This window comes from Sceloporus occidentalis, unplaced genomic scaffold, assembly GCF_023333645.1.
Source record: "Sceloporus occidentalis isolate IW3139 unplaced genomic scaffold, rSceOcc1.0.p SCAF_4, whole genome shotgun sequence".
Lineage (NCBI taxonomy): Eukaryota > Metazoa > Chordata > Lepidosauria > Squamata > Phrynosomatidae > Sceloporus > Sceloporus occidentalis.
In genome coordinates this window covers 105,573,286-105,587,223 of record NW_028316984.1, presented here as the reverse complement: position 1 = coordinate 105,587,223, position 13,938 = coordinate 105,573,286, and the positions used below count along the sequence as shown (strand labels likewise).

General features: G+C 43.3%; 1 protein-coding gene across 3 annotated transcripts in view; it reads right to left on the bottom strand.

The window, feature by feature from the left end:
- The window catches only part of AMPD3 (adenosine monophosphate deaminase 3), a 62,268-nt gene extending 55,174 nt beyond the window's left edge, over nucleotides 1-7,094 (bottom strand). For all 3 annotated transcript variants that reach the window (XM_089521175.1, XM_089521173.1, XM_089521174.1), the window contains exons 1-2: nucleotides 7,003-7,094; nucleotides 188-413 (exon numbers count right to left, since the gene is read on the bottom strand). In XM_089521175.1, the coding sequence (XP_089377301.1) occupies nucleotides 188-413; nucleotides 7,003-7,024 (248 nt within the window). In that variant the 5' untranslated portion in view covers nucleotides 7,025-7,094. The remainder of the gene's footprint in view (nucleotides 1-187; nucleotides 414-7,002) is intronic.
- Between the last annotated feature and the right edge of the window lie 6,844 nt (nucleotides 7,095-13,938).

Here is a 13,938-nt window from a genome sequence, read left to right as displayed (position 1 = left end):
CCATGACACCACCCACTGTGTGGTCGTGAGGGCAGCATGACACCAGTGTGTGTGTGTGGGGGGGGGGTGTCAGGGCATGCGCCGTCCAAATGCCATGCCCCCACACCGCCCCCATACCAGCACTTCAAGCCAGTCTGTACAACCCCTAATATATTTTAATTTACTGCTATATAGCCACTGAACAAACCTTTTAGCTGTTTCCAAAGACTGTTGTTCTGCCAACTCTTTCTGCAGCTCTCTCTCTTTTGCCTCCTTTTGCCCAATGGGGCAGTCCTCAGGCACAGTAAATAGTGATAAGGCATCTTTGCTGTCTTCTTCTTGAAGAACTTTGGCAAAAACTTTTTCAGCTAGAAGTCTCACTGACTCATCAACCTCAGAAATATTCAGCTTGGAGAACTGTCTAGGCATCTCGGCTAGGAGGAAAATACAAAATATGAGCTAAATGTTAATATGGTACTCAGCATTTTGTAATTTAATTTATTCTAGAGTGCATACAATTTATAGAAATTTACACCACTGTAATAATTTACAAAATATTAAGCTTATCTTCAATTATAAATTAGTTACATTCAGTCCTGAACCATAACATGCTTTCTTTACATGGTAATATCCATTTTGGGGATCAGAACAGTTTAACAGGATTTTCTGAAATTTCTAATTACTGTATTTTCTGGCGTATAAGACTACTTTTTAACCCAGGAAAATCTTCTCAAAAGTCGGGGGTCGTCTTATATGCCAGGAGTCATCTTATAGGGTGGGTGCTGAAACTTCTGAGCTGACTGGAGAATCTGCGGTTGCCGCATATGGTGGGGGGAACTCAAAATGGCCACGGCCACATCCCCTCTGTATGTGGCGACCATATGAAAGCAGGAAGGGAGGCGCTGTACAAGTACGGTAGAATAAAATCTTGGAGACAGGGAGGGCTGGGCAAGCAGGGAGAGCTGACCAATCCAAGCAGGCTTTGCATACAAGTTTTCCTGCTAAGTACCTGCATGACATAAGCATTTGAATTAAAATTACCATATTGAAATCAAATCTGATTTTTTAAAATTTTTAATTGGTGTGCGTTGGAAGAGAGGTAGTCTTATACGGCGAGTATATCCCAAACTCTGTATTTTAACTGGAAAAGTTAGGGGTTGTCTTATACGTCCAGTCGTCTTATACGCCGGAAAATATGGTATGCCTGTGTGATACATTTGAAATTTCACAGTGGAATAACTTGTTTCAAGTACTCAATGTTACTATATTCTATTCCTCATGCTAGAATGAACTAGTTAATCTCAAAGGTGGTACTATATTTCTTTATCTTTTAATATTCATCTTTAAGGTATAATCTCAACCATTTATTGTTGTGAACAAAGACAAAGACACATGGGGGGGCTTGCTCCCTTTTTTGTAAAAGGAAGTCCTTGTAACATGATTAGAAATCATAACTGAAGCTTCCTATAGTTACAAAAGCGGTCTGTCTGGCAACAATGGCAGGCTGCCGTTATGGGAGAAAAAGAAAAGACTCTTGCTGTGCACAGAGAACAAACATGGCACAGTCCTCTGGACTGCAGAAGGAAAGGCCAGTTTTAACAACCAAATTTGTCTGATTACACTGAGAACATGAGACAAGTTTATCCATACAAATTTAAACACTTGATGGAAGGGGCTGAATGATGGATGGATGAGAGAGTAGAGGGGAGTTAGTGCTTCCAGGAGAGATTATACTCTTGCCTTCACCAGAAGATGGTTCCTTTTTTATGTAAGTGTTAAAGTACAGTACTTGCATTGACCCATGGATAAGTCGACTCAGGTTTTTGGGGGTAATTTTTTTATTAAAATTTCTAGACTCATACAGTAAGTTAACTCAGCATTTTGACTACATAAATGAAGCTGTGGAAGTAGCAGGCCTTAGAAATGATAGATGTAAGCCAGCATCTATTTCCTATTGAAATAAAGGAACTTAGGCAACACTGGCCAATTATTAATTTAATTGGTCTATTATTAATCAACAGCTTCAGCTACCATGGGCAACGGTGAGGCGCGATGAGAGCTATAGCCTAACGACTTCTGGTGGTCTACCGATCCTCGCCCCTGTCTTAAAATGCCTAGTAACAGATAATGTTAAACAGCCCCTTTATTCCCATATAAACCTCCCTGAGCCTTGATGTCTTAACCTGTCACACAGAGTTCCAGGAGTGAGAAAGGCAGCCAGGGTTATTTCCGTGGTGCCACAATAGCTCTGGAATAAGCACCCAGTTGAGCTGTGAGAGACCTCCTCCCTTAGTTCTATCTGACTGAATTTGGAAACTTACAATATGTTAAAACAAAACACAGTTAAAATAATAGAGAATGCAAATGTTTTTAAAATAAATACATAATAAACAATCATATTAAAAACAATGACTGACATTCTGTTCAGCAATTATGACGTCAAAAGCATGACTATGGTTTTGTATTCAAAGGGATCTTATAGTACCTTTGATACTAACTGTAAAAGAAGTTGTAGCATAAGCTTTCATAGACACCGATGCATCTGAAGGAGTAGGCTAAGGGGCAAAGCAAACCACCCTGATAGAGTGGCTTGCTTCTGCCTCTTTGCTCACAGAATCAGAGCCGCAGCAACTGCAATCCACAGCCTCAATCTGACGTTTTTCCAGCACCAAAAGAAGCATCAAAGTGCCACTCCTTTTGGGGGCAGACAAAAGCCACCCTTGCCCCCACCACGCAGCTCTTCCCTATTTCTTTGGTGCAGCATGTCTAAATGCTGCGCCACAGAAACGTCATGACACCACCCACCGTCTGGTAGGGAAGGTGGTGTGATGCCACTTTGGGGGTGGAGCTGGGGTGGGTGGCACGCGAATGCCATACCCCCACTCTACCACAACACTGGCTCATAGTGCAGATCTGTACAGCCCCTAAGTCTACGAAAGCTTATGCTTTCACACAGTTAGTCTCAAAGGTGCTACAAAATCCCTTTGCATAATGATTTCCCAGACACAGCTTTGTCTTTAAATTCTGCCTTTATGGCTTTGTAGTTAATTCACTTTTATGGTTGTTGCACTATTGCAGTGGCTGAAAATGCCACCCCAAAATGGCACCCCAAAAATACCTTTTAAGCAATGCATCCCCACCCCAAAAGAGGAATCCCAAAGCAATAAAGAGTGGGGTCATAAGTAACCATGCATCCAGCCTTCTCCCAGTGCTGCTACTTGTTGCAGAATGCCTTGCTGCCCAGATGGGGCTGGACACATCATTGCTCACCACTTTACTCTCCATTGCCTTGAAAATTCCTCTACTCGGAGCACTGCATAACTTAAAAGGTAGTTATATCTCCCAATGCATGATTTCAGACATTAATTTAGAATATTTTAAAAGACAGTTAAAACAATAAAAAAACCTCCTGCTATTTTCACTGGGCCCAACAATAAGACTGAGGGCATAGTAATTCTAAAAAAAAAAATGATTTCATAAATGGTTTATTGCATTTTCTACATATACCAAAATATGCTTCAATCGTAAAAAAAACTTTAAATTTTAAAAATACTTTTAATGTCTCCTTTTAAAGTCCATTTTTACCAACCACACCAATTGTGTGAGCTGTAAAATACCCCCTCTGGAACAAAATGATGTAAATGTAGCCTAGCAGCATTCAGTAGTCACTAAGTAATGCATTCAAATTCATTGTGCCTTTCAGGTGCTGCATGAAATCAAAAATAAAAATTAGCATGAACCCACTGAATGTATTTTTAAAAAAATTCTGATCATTGTGGAAGTATAAATATGGACTGTGAATTCTAAATTTAAAAACAAAGCTTTGATCCAGTCAAACTTAACTTCAATCCTATGCATGTCTACTAAGAACTCTGATTAAGTCCACTGGACTTTCTTTGAAGATGAGAGGATACAAGATCACAGCCTAAAACAGTGTAGCCTTTGCCCCCCCCCCCCGTGTCCCCCAAGCTGTTTTGGTGGTCCCAGAAATCTCAAACAGTCTTTTTTCTGGCCACAAAAAGAAGTGAATTGCTTCTCCTGGAAGCCTCGGCTCAGCTTTGAAAAAAGTTCCAGGTCCTCTTACCACTGTTTAATATTTTAAAAAATACAGTACCTCTTTTTCAAAACCAAAAGTGGACTTCAAGACATTTCCAGTTTTGTTTCCATTTGAGCATATTTTTCCAACAGAAAAACTGTCCTCAGCTCCTGTAAATCTGCCCAACCCAGACTGAAGTCTTGTTTATTTCAGAGGAAACATTAAGCACTTGCCCAACTAAACTAAGGAACTTTAACAAAGTAACACTGTTTAGTATGGGTAAATAATCAATGCTACATTATTTAGAGAGGAAAGGAAAAATTATCCCCCAAAAAACACAAAAACAAAAGTCACTTGTAACAATCTTCACTGGGTGTTATTTTTTTCACAACCATATTCCAACAAGTATGACACAGCTTTCCAACTGAGCTCTTCGTTTTGCAGGAAAGAATGATGTATTAGCATCTCTTAGTTTCTTGGAGAATGACTATTTCTTTCAGCTAAGAATGGTGCCTATTAAATGTTGTTATAGTCTGGCAATTGCTAGTCTGACAAGCTATTCTGATTCCCCTGTTTCTTTATACTGGACCATGGCGGTTTTATTTCCTATTTCCTGCTTCTGCAACAAGGTTTATAATAGAATTTCTGGTGCAATGTAATATCCTGTTGCAACAACCAGACTGCACAGGTCTAGTTCTGTGTTCTCTCCGTTATACAGAAGTCTTGTAACACAGATACACAGTCAGTGACTTCTGTTGCTCAGAATCTGATTTTTGATGCAACATGTAACTGGTAAATAAAGGAATACATATTTACTTAAATGTTCACACCACCCATGTGTTTTTCCACCAACGCAGGGCCAGGCCTCACCCTTGTCAAACACCACAACAAAGGGACAAAGCAGTCCATATTCTGGGGTCACACTGTTCCCATTCAAACATCTCTTCACATTGCTAAAGTAAATCTTTAAAAACATGCAACAGATGTTCTTGCAGCACTTAGAAGTGTTCCTCTCCAGAGATGTACCTACAGGTGGGGGGTGAAAAATGGGGGTGCTGGTTCCTCTAATAGGAATTTTCCTTCTTCCCCCAATTTCCAGCACTGCAGACCTTGAAAATCATGCAGACCAAGAACTCTTACGTTTACTGTATTCAATTCCCTTGGTAACTTTGCTGGTTCCTTTTCTTCGGATGCCTAAACTGTATTTGTAAATCAGTATGCAAAGGGATCTTGTAGCTCCTTTGAGATTAACTGAAAGAAAGGAGCTGGTGGCATGAGCTTTCGTAGACTTAAGTCTACTTCCTCAGATGCCTCCAAACATGCATCTGAGGAAGTAGTACGAAAGCTCATGTTATCTGCTTCTTTCTTTAGTTAATCTCAAAGGAGCTACAAGATGCCTTTGCATACTGACTTACAAATACAGTTTAGGCATCCAAAGAAAAGGGAACGGCAATCTGCATGATTTTTGGGGCAACCCTGTCAAATTTAATTGGAGTCCTTTGAAATGCATGGGAACAACCAAGATTCAACCAGATTCTACCTGGATTATTTTCACCGTGTGAATAAACCCTTTGTCTCAAAGATGCTACAGGATCCCATTGCATAAAGATTTTCCAGACTAACACTGCTGTGTCTTTGTATTTCTAAACCTTTAAGTTTTCTGCAATGGTAGAAATATGAGGACAGAAAGAAAACTTCATGGGGGGCAGAATTGTTAATGGGGGACAACAACCCCATTCCCTGTCCCTTAGCTACCTCCTGATCTGCTCTTACCAAACTGGGAAGGATGGGATTTTCCAAACCCAAAAGGGAATGAGCATTTCTGCAACACTGTCAGGGGCAACACAAAAAGATTAGCAGACGCACAAGATACAGAAATAGCCATGAAATAATTCCAGGCACTCTTCTGTTGGTTTAACCATAACCTGTTTGTTTAGCTTTTCTAATGTAACATGGGTGCTCTGCTATTTCCATTGGGGCGTTTATTTATCAGTTTAGCTAAGTGGATAATGGAGACCCTGGCATAATAGTGGTCTGAGTGCTGGACTGCAACTCTGGAGACCAAGGTTCGATTTCTAGCTCAGCCATGAAACCCACTGGGTGGCCTTGGGCAAGTCACACTCTCTCAACCTCAGGAGAAGGCAATGGCAAAGCTTCTCAGAGCAAATCCTGCCCTGAAAAGCCCAGGGTAAGGTCGCCTTAGGATCATCATACCTCAGAAACAAACAAGTGGATGACTTGTCCTTGGTTAGCCTTTTCAAACCACTTGGGGGAGGGGGAGAGTATCCTCTCCCACTTCCAGGACCTTCATTCCTAGAGGCCTTTTGATGGATTGATGGATGTAGCAAACCTTGGCATATTTCAGGTGCACAGGGCAATAAAGGCAGGGAGAGGAGAGCATAGAGCCAGCGGCTGAGAGCCAGGGAGGGCTGCCCTTAGGAGAGAGAGGGGGCCCAGGAAAGAGGGCTGAGGAGCCCCACAGGCTGACCACAGGCCCTCCCTTCCCAGGCCCTGTCCTCCATCCCAACTTTCTGCCCAGGAGGGATTCTTTTAAAAAGTCCTCCATTCTGAGCAGGACTATGAACACAGTGACCACAGGTCCTCCTTTCCCACCTTCTGCCCAGGAGGGATTCCCCCCAAAAAAGGCTCTCCATTCTGAGCATCCTCACTCCAAAGAGGGGGCCCAGTGCCCCTCCTCCTTTCCCAGGACCTGCCTGACACCCCGACCTTCTTTTCCCAAGGAAAGCCCTCCATCCTGGGCAGCATCCCTCCTCCTGCTGCTGCTGCTGCTGCTCCATGTCCTCTGTCTCTGCCCAGGAGGGACTCCACCAGGAAGCCCTCCCTTCCAAGGAGCCTGTCTGTTTGGCAGGGGAGTGTGCCCTGGCCATGCCCTGCCTGCCTGCCTGCCTGCCTGCCTGCCTGCCTTTGGGGGCGCCTGGGGCTCCTTGGCTGGAGGGCAGGGGATCCCCAGGACCAGCTCTACTCACCCAGGGCTCCCGGGGCGCTCATGGCCGGCGAGAAGGAGCAGGAGGAGAGCAGCCGGGGCTGGGGCTGCGGGGAAGGCGAGTCCCGGCATGAAGCCAAGGCAGGGAAGCAGGAGGCCGGAGGAGGAGGGGCGGAGCAGCAGCCAGCCTGGCCCCCGCAGACAGGCAGGCAGCCCTGCTCCTCCTCCTCCTCCTCCTCCTCCTCCTCCTCCTGGCCCTGCAGCAGCAGCAGCAGCAGCAGCAGCACCTGCCCTCCAGCCCAGCCTTGGCTCAGCAGGGGAGCCACAAAGGTCCCCCACTAGACTCGGGGTGTGTATAAAACAAAAACTAAAAAACCAAGTATAAAACCAACAACAGAAATCACATAATTGAAGCACAATACATTTTTAGCTGATGTTTTAATTTTTTAAACAAAAATTATTATTTTATTTTTAAATTATTTTTTAAAAATTAAATTATTATTATTATTATTATTATTATTGCAATATGTTTTCAAAATTGTTATTGTGAGCCCCCTTGGGTCCCTTCAGGGAGAAAGGCGAGATAGACATTTTTTAAATAAACAAATAAATACATAAATTGAACCTAAGATGCAAACATTAATCAAAAGGAAAGAATGACGACTTGAAATACAAATCACAAATACACAAACGGTGCCCCCAAGCAGTTTCCCTGGATCCCTGGGCTCTTGTGATCCCCCTTTCATTCAGTTATCTGGATAAACATAAATCCCAACATGATGGTGACACAAATGATGGCAAGACCATGGGTTTTCTATTAAAGATGAGATGTATTTTATTGCTAGAAGGGAATTTTAAATTGTTATTGTTAAACTGGTGGGAGGGATAATGAATTTTATCTTATATTGTTATATTTTGTTATATTTTGTATTGTTATATTTGGATTTTACCATAGTATATTGTATTATATTTTACCATGATTGTAAGCCACCTGGATCCTACAGGAAGAGGCGAGATATAAATATAAATGTATTATGATTATTTATTATTAAGATTTACATTGGTGTCTGGAGCTGTAGAGTTGGCCGTGTCCTCCATGAGGCAGTGCCTCGTCCTCCTTTGTGGGGCTGAGAACCCATCTGGGCTTGGCTCTCTCCTGCCGAGTCTGGACCCTCCATCCCCACCTTCTGCCCCCCCCTTGGGAATAGGACTAAGAAGCATGGCTTTCTGTTTCTAGGAGGCCCTATCACATCCAAACAAGGATAACGTTCTTGGGCCAACCAAAATGCACAATTGCATGTTGCAAGCTTTCAAAGTCACACCGGCTTCTTCATCAGGCAAACAGGAGAAAGAAATTGAAGATATTAGCCATAGGCCTGCCTTTTCTGTTTCTGGTCTTATAGTTCAGATGGTAGGGAGGGCTATCTGCAGGCCGGTGCACGCACACACACACACACACACACACACACCAATGCAAAACATGAAGACTTCTTGAGAAATTCAGTGTCCTCTACCTACATAGGAGCCTGTGGCTTCACCAAGGAAGGAGGAGACATGCTGGATTCCAAGGAAACATCTTCCTTGAAATGCAAATGAATACTAAATTTCCTTGACTTTAAGAATTTCCCAGGGACCACATGGCCAAAAAAGGTGGAGGTGCCAGCCTGCAGATAGCCCTCCCTACTATCATGTTTCCTCAGGCCAGAAACAGAACAGGCAGGCCTATGACTATAATAATAAAAAATAATAATTTTTATTTCTATCTTCCTGCCTCTCCAAATGGATCGAAGCGGGATCACAGCAAAGTTAAAATTACACTTACAATATTTCAGCATTAGTTACAGCACAATTAAAACCACAGTTAAAAGCATAAAAACATAAGAACATGAAATCATAAACATCAGTCAATCACGGGGTCAGCTGCTCTCGTTCCATACTAGTGGTCTTCATACGAGGTCAGAAGGATATGCGCGGTGAAAGAGCTCTGTCTTTACCGCCTTCTTGAAGATTTCCAAGGATGTAACAAGGCGGGTCTCCTCTGGGAGTCCATTCCATAGTCTAGGGGCAACTATACTGAATGCCTTTTGGGAAGTGGAAACATGTTTGGATGCTGGTATCTCCAACAAGTTCTTCCCACTTGTTCTAAGAGTGTGGGGCGGATTGTATAGGGAGATGCGTTCCCGTACGTAACCCAGACCCAAGCCATGTAGGGCTTTAAAGGTAATGATGACCAACACCTTGTATTGTGCCCGGAAGCTAATTGGGAGCCAGTATAGATCTTTCATGATAGGTGTTATATGGTCAAGTCTCGAAGAACTAGTGACCAACCTGGCTGCCGCATTTTGCACTAGTTGAAGCTTCCGAACTTGATACAAGGGTAGCCCCATGTAGAGCGCATTGCAGAAATTAAGACGAGAGATTACCAAAGCATGTACTACAGCTTCAAGGTCCTTTCAGTTGAGGTAGGGTCGCAGTTGGCATATCAGCTGAAGTGGGTACTAAGCACTTCTGGCCATCGCATCCGCTCCACAGACTTCTGCGAACTTCCTCCTTCAGGGGAAGTGTAACCCCATCAAGGAGTGGTGGACAAATTCCCCTCCCCGGACCTAAGGAGCCTATGGCAAGTACCACAGTTTTCTCTGGATTCAGCTTGAGTTTGTTTTTCCTCATCCAGCCCATTACTGATTCATCTGGAACATGCCTGAGAGGTAGGATCAGAGCCACTGGAGTGCAGTGCCACCTATGCCCAACTCCCTCAGGCACTCCAGAAGGAAATCGTGGTCGATGGTATCGAAAGCTGCTGAGATGTCCAAGAGCACTAACAGGGTCACACTTCCCCTGTCTGTGCCCAGATGGAGGGCATCGATTAAGGCGACCATGGCTGTCTCCACTCCATATCTCACTCTGAAGCCAGTTTGAAATGGGTCCAGATAATCGGTTTCATCCAAGACAGCCTGGAGTTGGAAGGCGACTGCTCTCTCGATCACCTTGCCCAAGAATGGTAATAGGGAGACCAGTCTATAGTTATTTCTCTCCAGGGGATCTAGGGAGGGCTTTTTTAAAAGCGGTTTGACCACTGCCAATTTTAACTGTGATGGAAATTTGCTCTCCCTAAAGGATGCATTGATTATAGATCATAATAATGTAGTCATAGCATTCCGTACCTGGACGGTCAACCACGATGAGCAAGGATCAAGAGCGCACGTCATCCTCCTCATGCTTCCAAGGAGCTTGTCCACTTCATCGGTACTTACAAACTCAAGGTGATCCAGTCTAACGTGGCCCACAGAGTCTTCAATTTTTTTCTCCTGTTTGCCTGATGAAGAATCTAGTGTGACTTGAAAGGCTTGCAACATGTAATTGTGCATTTTGGGTGGCCCAAGGAAGGGATCATTGCTTGGATGTTATAGGAATTGCTATATGGCCAACATGGCTACCCCTAGGAGGATTTGGGGCTTTTATTTGGTCATGCCCCCATTTTCTGGCGTGCCCTCCATTTTGTGGGGTGCACCCAGGGGATTGTGAGGGAAGGCAGGCCAGGAGAGTGGAAGAGTAAGCTCCTTAGGCCTCCCACCCGCTCCTTGGGACTCCAAGGAGGGCATCTAAACTGCAGAAATAATGCAGCTTGATGCCACTTTCCACATTCTCGCTCCATCCTATGCAACCTTGGGATTTGTAGTTCTGCAGGGGTCTGCCAAAGAGTGCTTTGGTGCCCCAATTAAACTGCCAACCCTAGGATTTTGCAGGAGGACCGAGCCCTGTCCTGTGTTATCTCTACAGGACAAAGCACTGCCAAGTGGAGGCCGTTCAAGGAGAAATGGAGGGGATGACCAAATCAAATCGTGTTCAGGATTGGGATTCAACACCAGACCAATTCGCAGTGAGTTCGAACTGAGCCCCAATGTGAATTGTGTCAATCCACTTATTTAGTGAACTTGCCAAATCGCCACAAAATGAGGAGTCAGTAAGGATTCAGTTTGCAAGTCCCACTGAAGGGGCTCACATTTAAAGCTACCAGGTATGAAAATACATTCTCCTTATCATGTCAATGCAAATGGCCCAATCTGCAGAAGCCCCAGATCTGAGCTGCAGAATCCTCATCTGATAAAAGCCCAAGAGATCAGCAAAACCATTCACCGTTTTATACTTTATGTAGATTGATCCTATTGAGACTTGAAGAACTGAAAGAGGCTCCTAGTTGCTGAGTAAAAACCTTGGGAGAATTATGCCCATGAAGACTAAATAGGTAATATATGGCAGGCTGCACTTGAGTTGGCAATTAAATGTTGAGGTATACACTTATTTTAGTAAGATTAATGTGTTTTTAAAAGATTCTTGCTGAGACAGGAGACTTTCTTCTACACATTTTTCTCAAGGTAGTTTATCCCTGGTCACCTTAATGCAAAAGTATCCACATAGTCCATATGTCTTTTGGATCTCTCAAAGATTTCCCTGAAACAAATGAGTGAGTGAGCATAAATATATTCCATAATGCTTACATACATAAATGTGAGAAAGATCCCATAGTTCCAGAGACAATACTGCTGCAATTTCACATACAGATCTGCATTCAAAAACAGTGAATGGAGTTTATGACATGGGGGGGGGGGAATCCTGTGCAGAAACAGGGGTTTAAATCAGGGGGGGAAACCTGCAAAAGCAGGTTGATTTTCACACACATCATTGTTAACCTGAATGGAAAGTAGGCAGAAAGTAGACAAAAACCGCTCCTTTTTACTTTTGGAAAATCCTGAACGTAAAAATGAGTGGCTTTTGTCTACTATCCATTTGGGTTAACACCAATTTAACAATGACGTGTATAAAAATCAACCTGCTTTTGTGGGGGTTTTTTTCCAGATTTTAAATCCCATTTTTCCATGGGATTTTCCCCATGTGATAAACTCCAATGTTGACTCTTAAAGGTTTCCATTAGACTTTGGTGTGTTACAGACCGCCCTCAAGCGGTCGTTCTCCCGCCGCCACCATTAGCTGCAGCGGGAAGCCCCTGCAGCCAGACCGCGAGGCTTCCGGCCGCAGTGAAAAAGGAGCGCCAAAATGGCACTCCTTTTTGGCCCCCAGAAGTGGCGCCGCAAGGCACGCACTCATGGTGTCATTTCCGCCGCGCCACGTCTGGACGCACAGCGTCCACAACATAAAAATGGCAGTGCCCATGTGGATGGGCGCTGCCATTTAGGACGTGCTCCGCGCGTGTTGGGAACAGGGCCGGTTAGGAAGGGGCAACCCTTCCTAACCCTAGCACGCCCCTTCCTAACCCTAGGACGCGCAGAGCGCGTCCTAAATGGTGGTCTGTAACCCGCCTAAGACATTATCTTGTGAAGGTCATACTTCCCAAAGAGAAACTGAAAGAGTGTTCACTCTCTGCTTCTCTTTTCGCTGGATATATGAGCACTCTGTGGCTTTTAAGAAACTCTGCATGTGAACTGTCTTTCTGTTCCATCTTTGGCTTTCAGTCTGATCTTACCCAAGCTACTTACCAGTAGTTTACCAAGGCAACCCGGTAATAAGACCCAGGATTGCACTGTTAGAATACTGGGTCAATTTCCTCCTGATGAAAGCATGAATCATAACTTGTGTCTATTCGACCTAGGAAAATTTCACCTGTTGCAACATGAAAGCAATTGCTTTGGGTCCCTACTGAGTAAATATGTGGACTTGTGGAGCCTTGTCATTATCTTTTAAAAATTCTTTGGATGCATTTTATGGATAGAATTTTAACAGCTAATTTTAGAGCATTCAGAACCTTCCCCCCACAAATCTGAACCCCTCCTGCAGCATTACAAGCACATGTGCGACTATTATCAGATTATGATCAGATTATGATTATATTTAGCAAGACAATGTGGAACAAAGTACTTTGGATTAAGGCATATATTTCTAGAAAACATTTTTAATAGATATGTTCAGCCACCTATGAAAATCAGACCTCTATTCTGAGTGACATCCACACTGGGATTGTCTGTAGAACAGCTGCAAGGTAACAGTTTTGTCCTATAAAATACTAATTTAAAACAGGCATTTCTCAGTATGCATTATATTCCATTTCCAGCATCAACATCAGCATCACAGTCATCAATATTTGTATCCTGCCTTTTCTCCAGACCAAGAGTCAAGTCTGCTTACAAAGATTACAACAGATCACATTGTACAAAAATCTAAAAAATATAATTAAAGAAACAATGGATAAATAGCAGTTAAACCCATTACTATTAAAAAGAAAATAACAAATATTACAACACATTCAGAAAGGCCCTTTCCCCTGGGCAATCAGTCCTCAAAGGGCTCCACTCTGGGTCCCAGTTTTGGGGAAAGAATGGGATGATAATAATAATAATAATAATAATAATAATAATAATAATAGGCTATTGAAACAAAAAAAGTCTTCATCTGCCTATGGAAGGATAGCAAGGAGGGTGCATGTCTAGATAGCCTCTTGTAGCTACTCTTCATTACGAACATTCAAACATGGTATACAAGGGATATAATAAATTTGTCTTCTAGAAATAGCAGATTATTCAGATGAAAATCTCACATGAAACAGATTACTACATCCAGAAAATGTCATATTGCCTGCATAGAAATAGGTGAAGATCATTTAGATGTTCTCCATGAACAGTTTATATAGGACTTCACAGCAGGTATCAACCTGGTAGTAATCCTGTTTTGGTATTAGCCAAAAATCTCTGTTTGATCTGCTATATATATGTACAGTTGGCCCTCCATTTTCGCAGGGGATCCGTTCCAGACCACCTGGCACAAATGGAGACTCGCGCATATTCAAGCCTCATAGGCTTGAATGGGACATGTCCCCGGGTGTGCGCACCATTAGAGACATGCCCCTCCATAGATAATTGAAGGCACAGATCCCAGATCCGCGAGTTAGGAGGGGTGACTGTAGTAGCATCAATACTAGGGACTTTATCACAGGGGGGAAAGCAGGGGTTTAAACTAACATTGGACC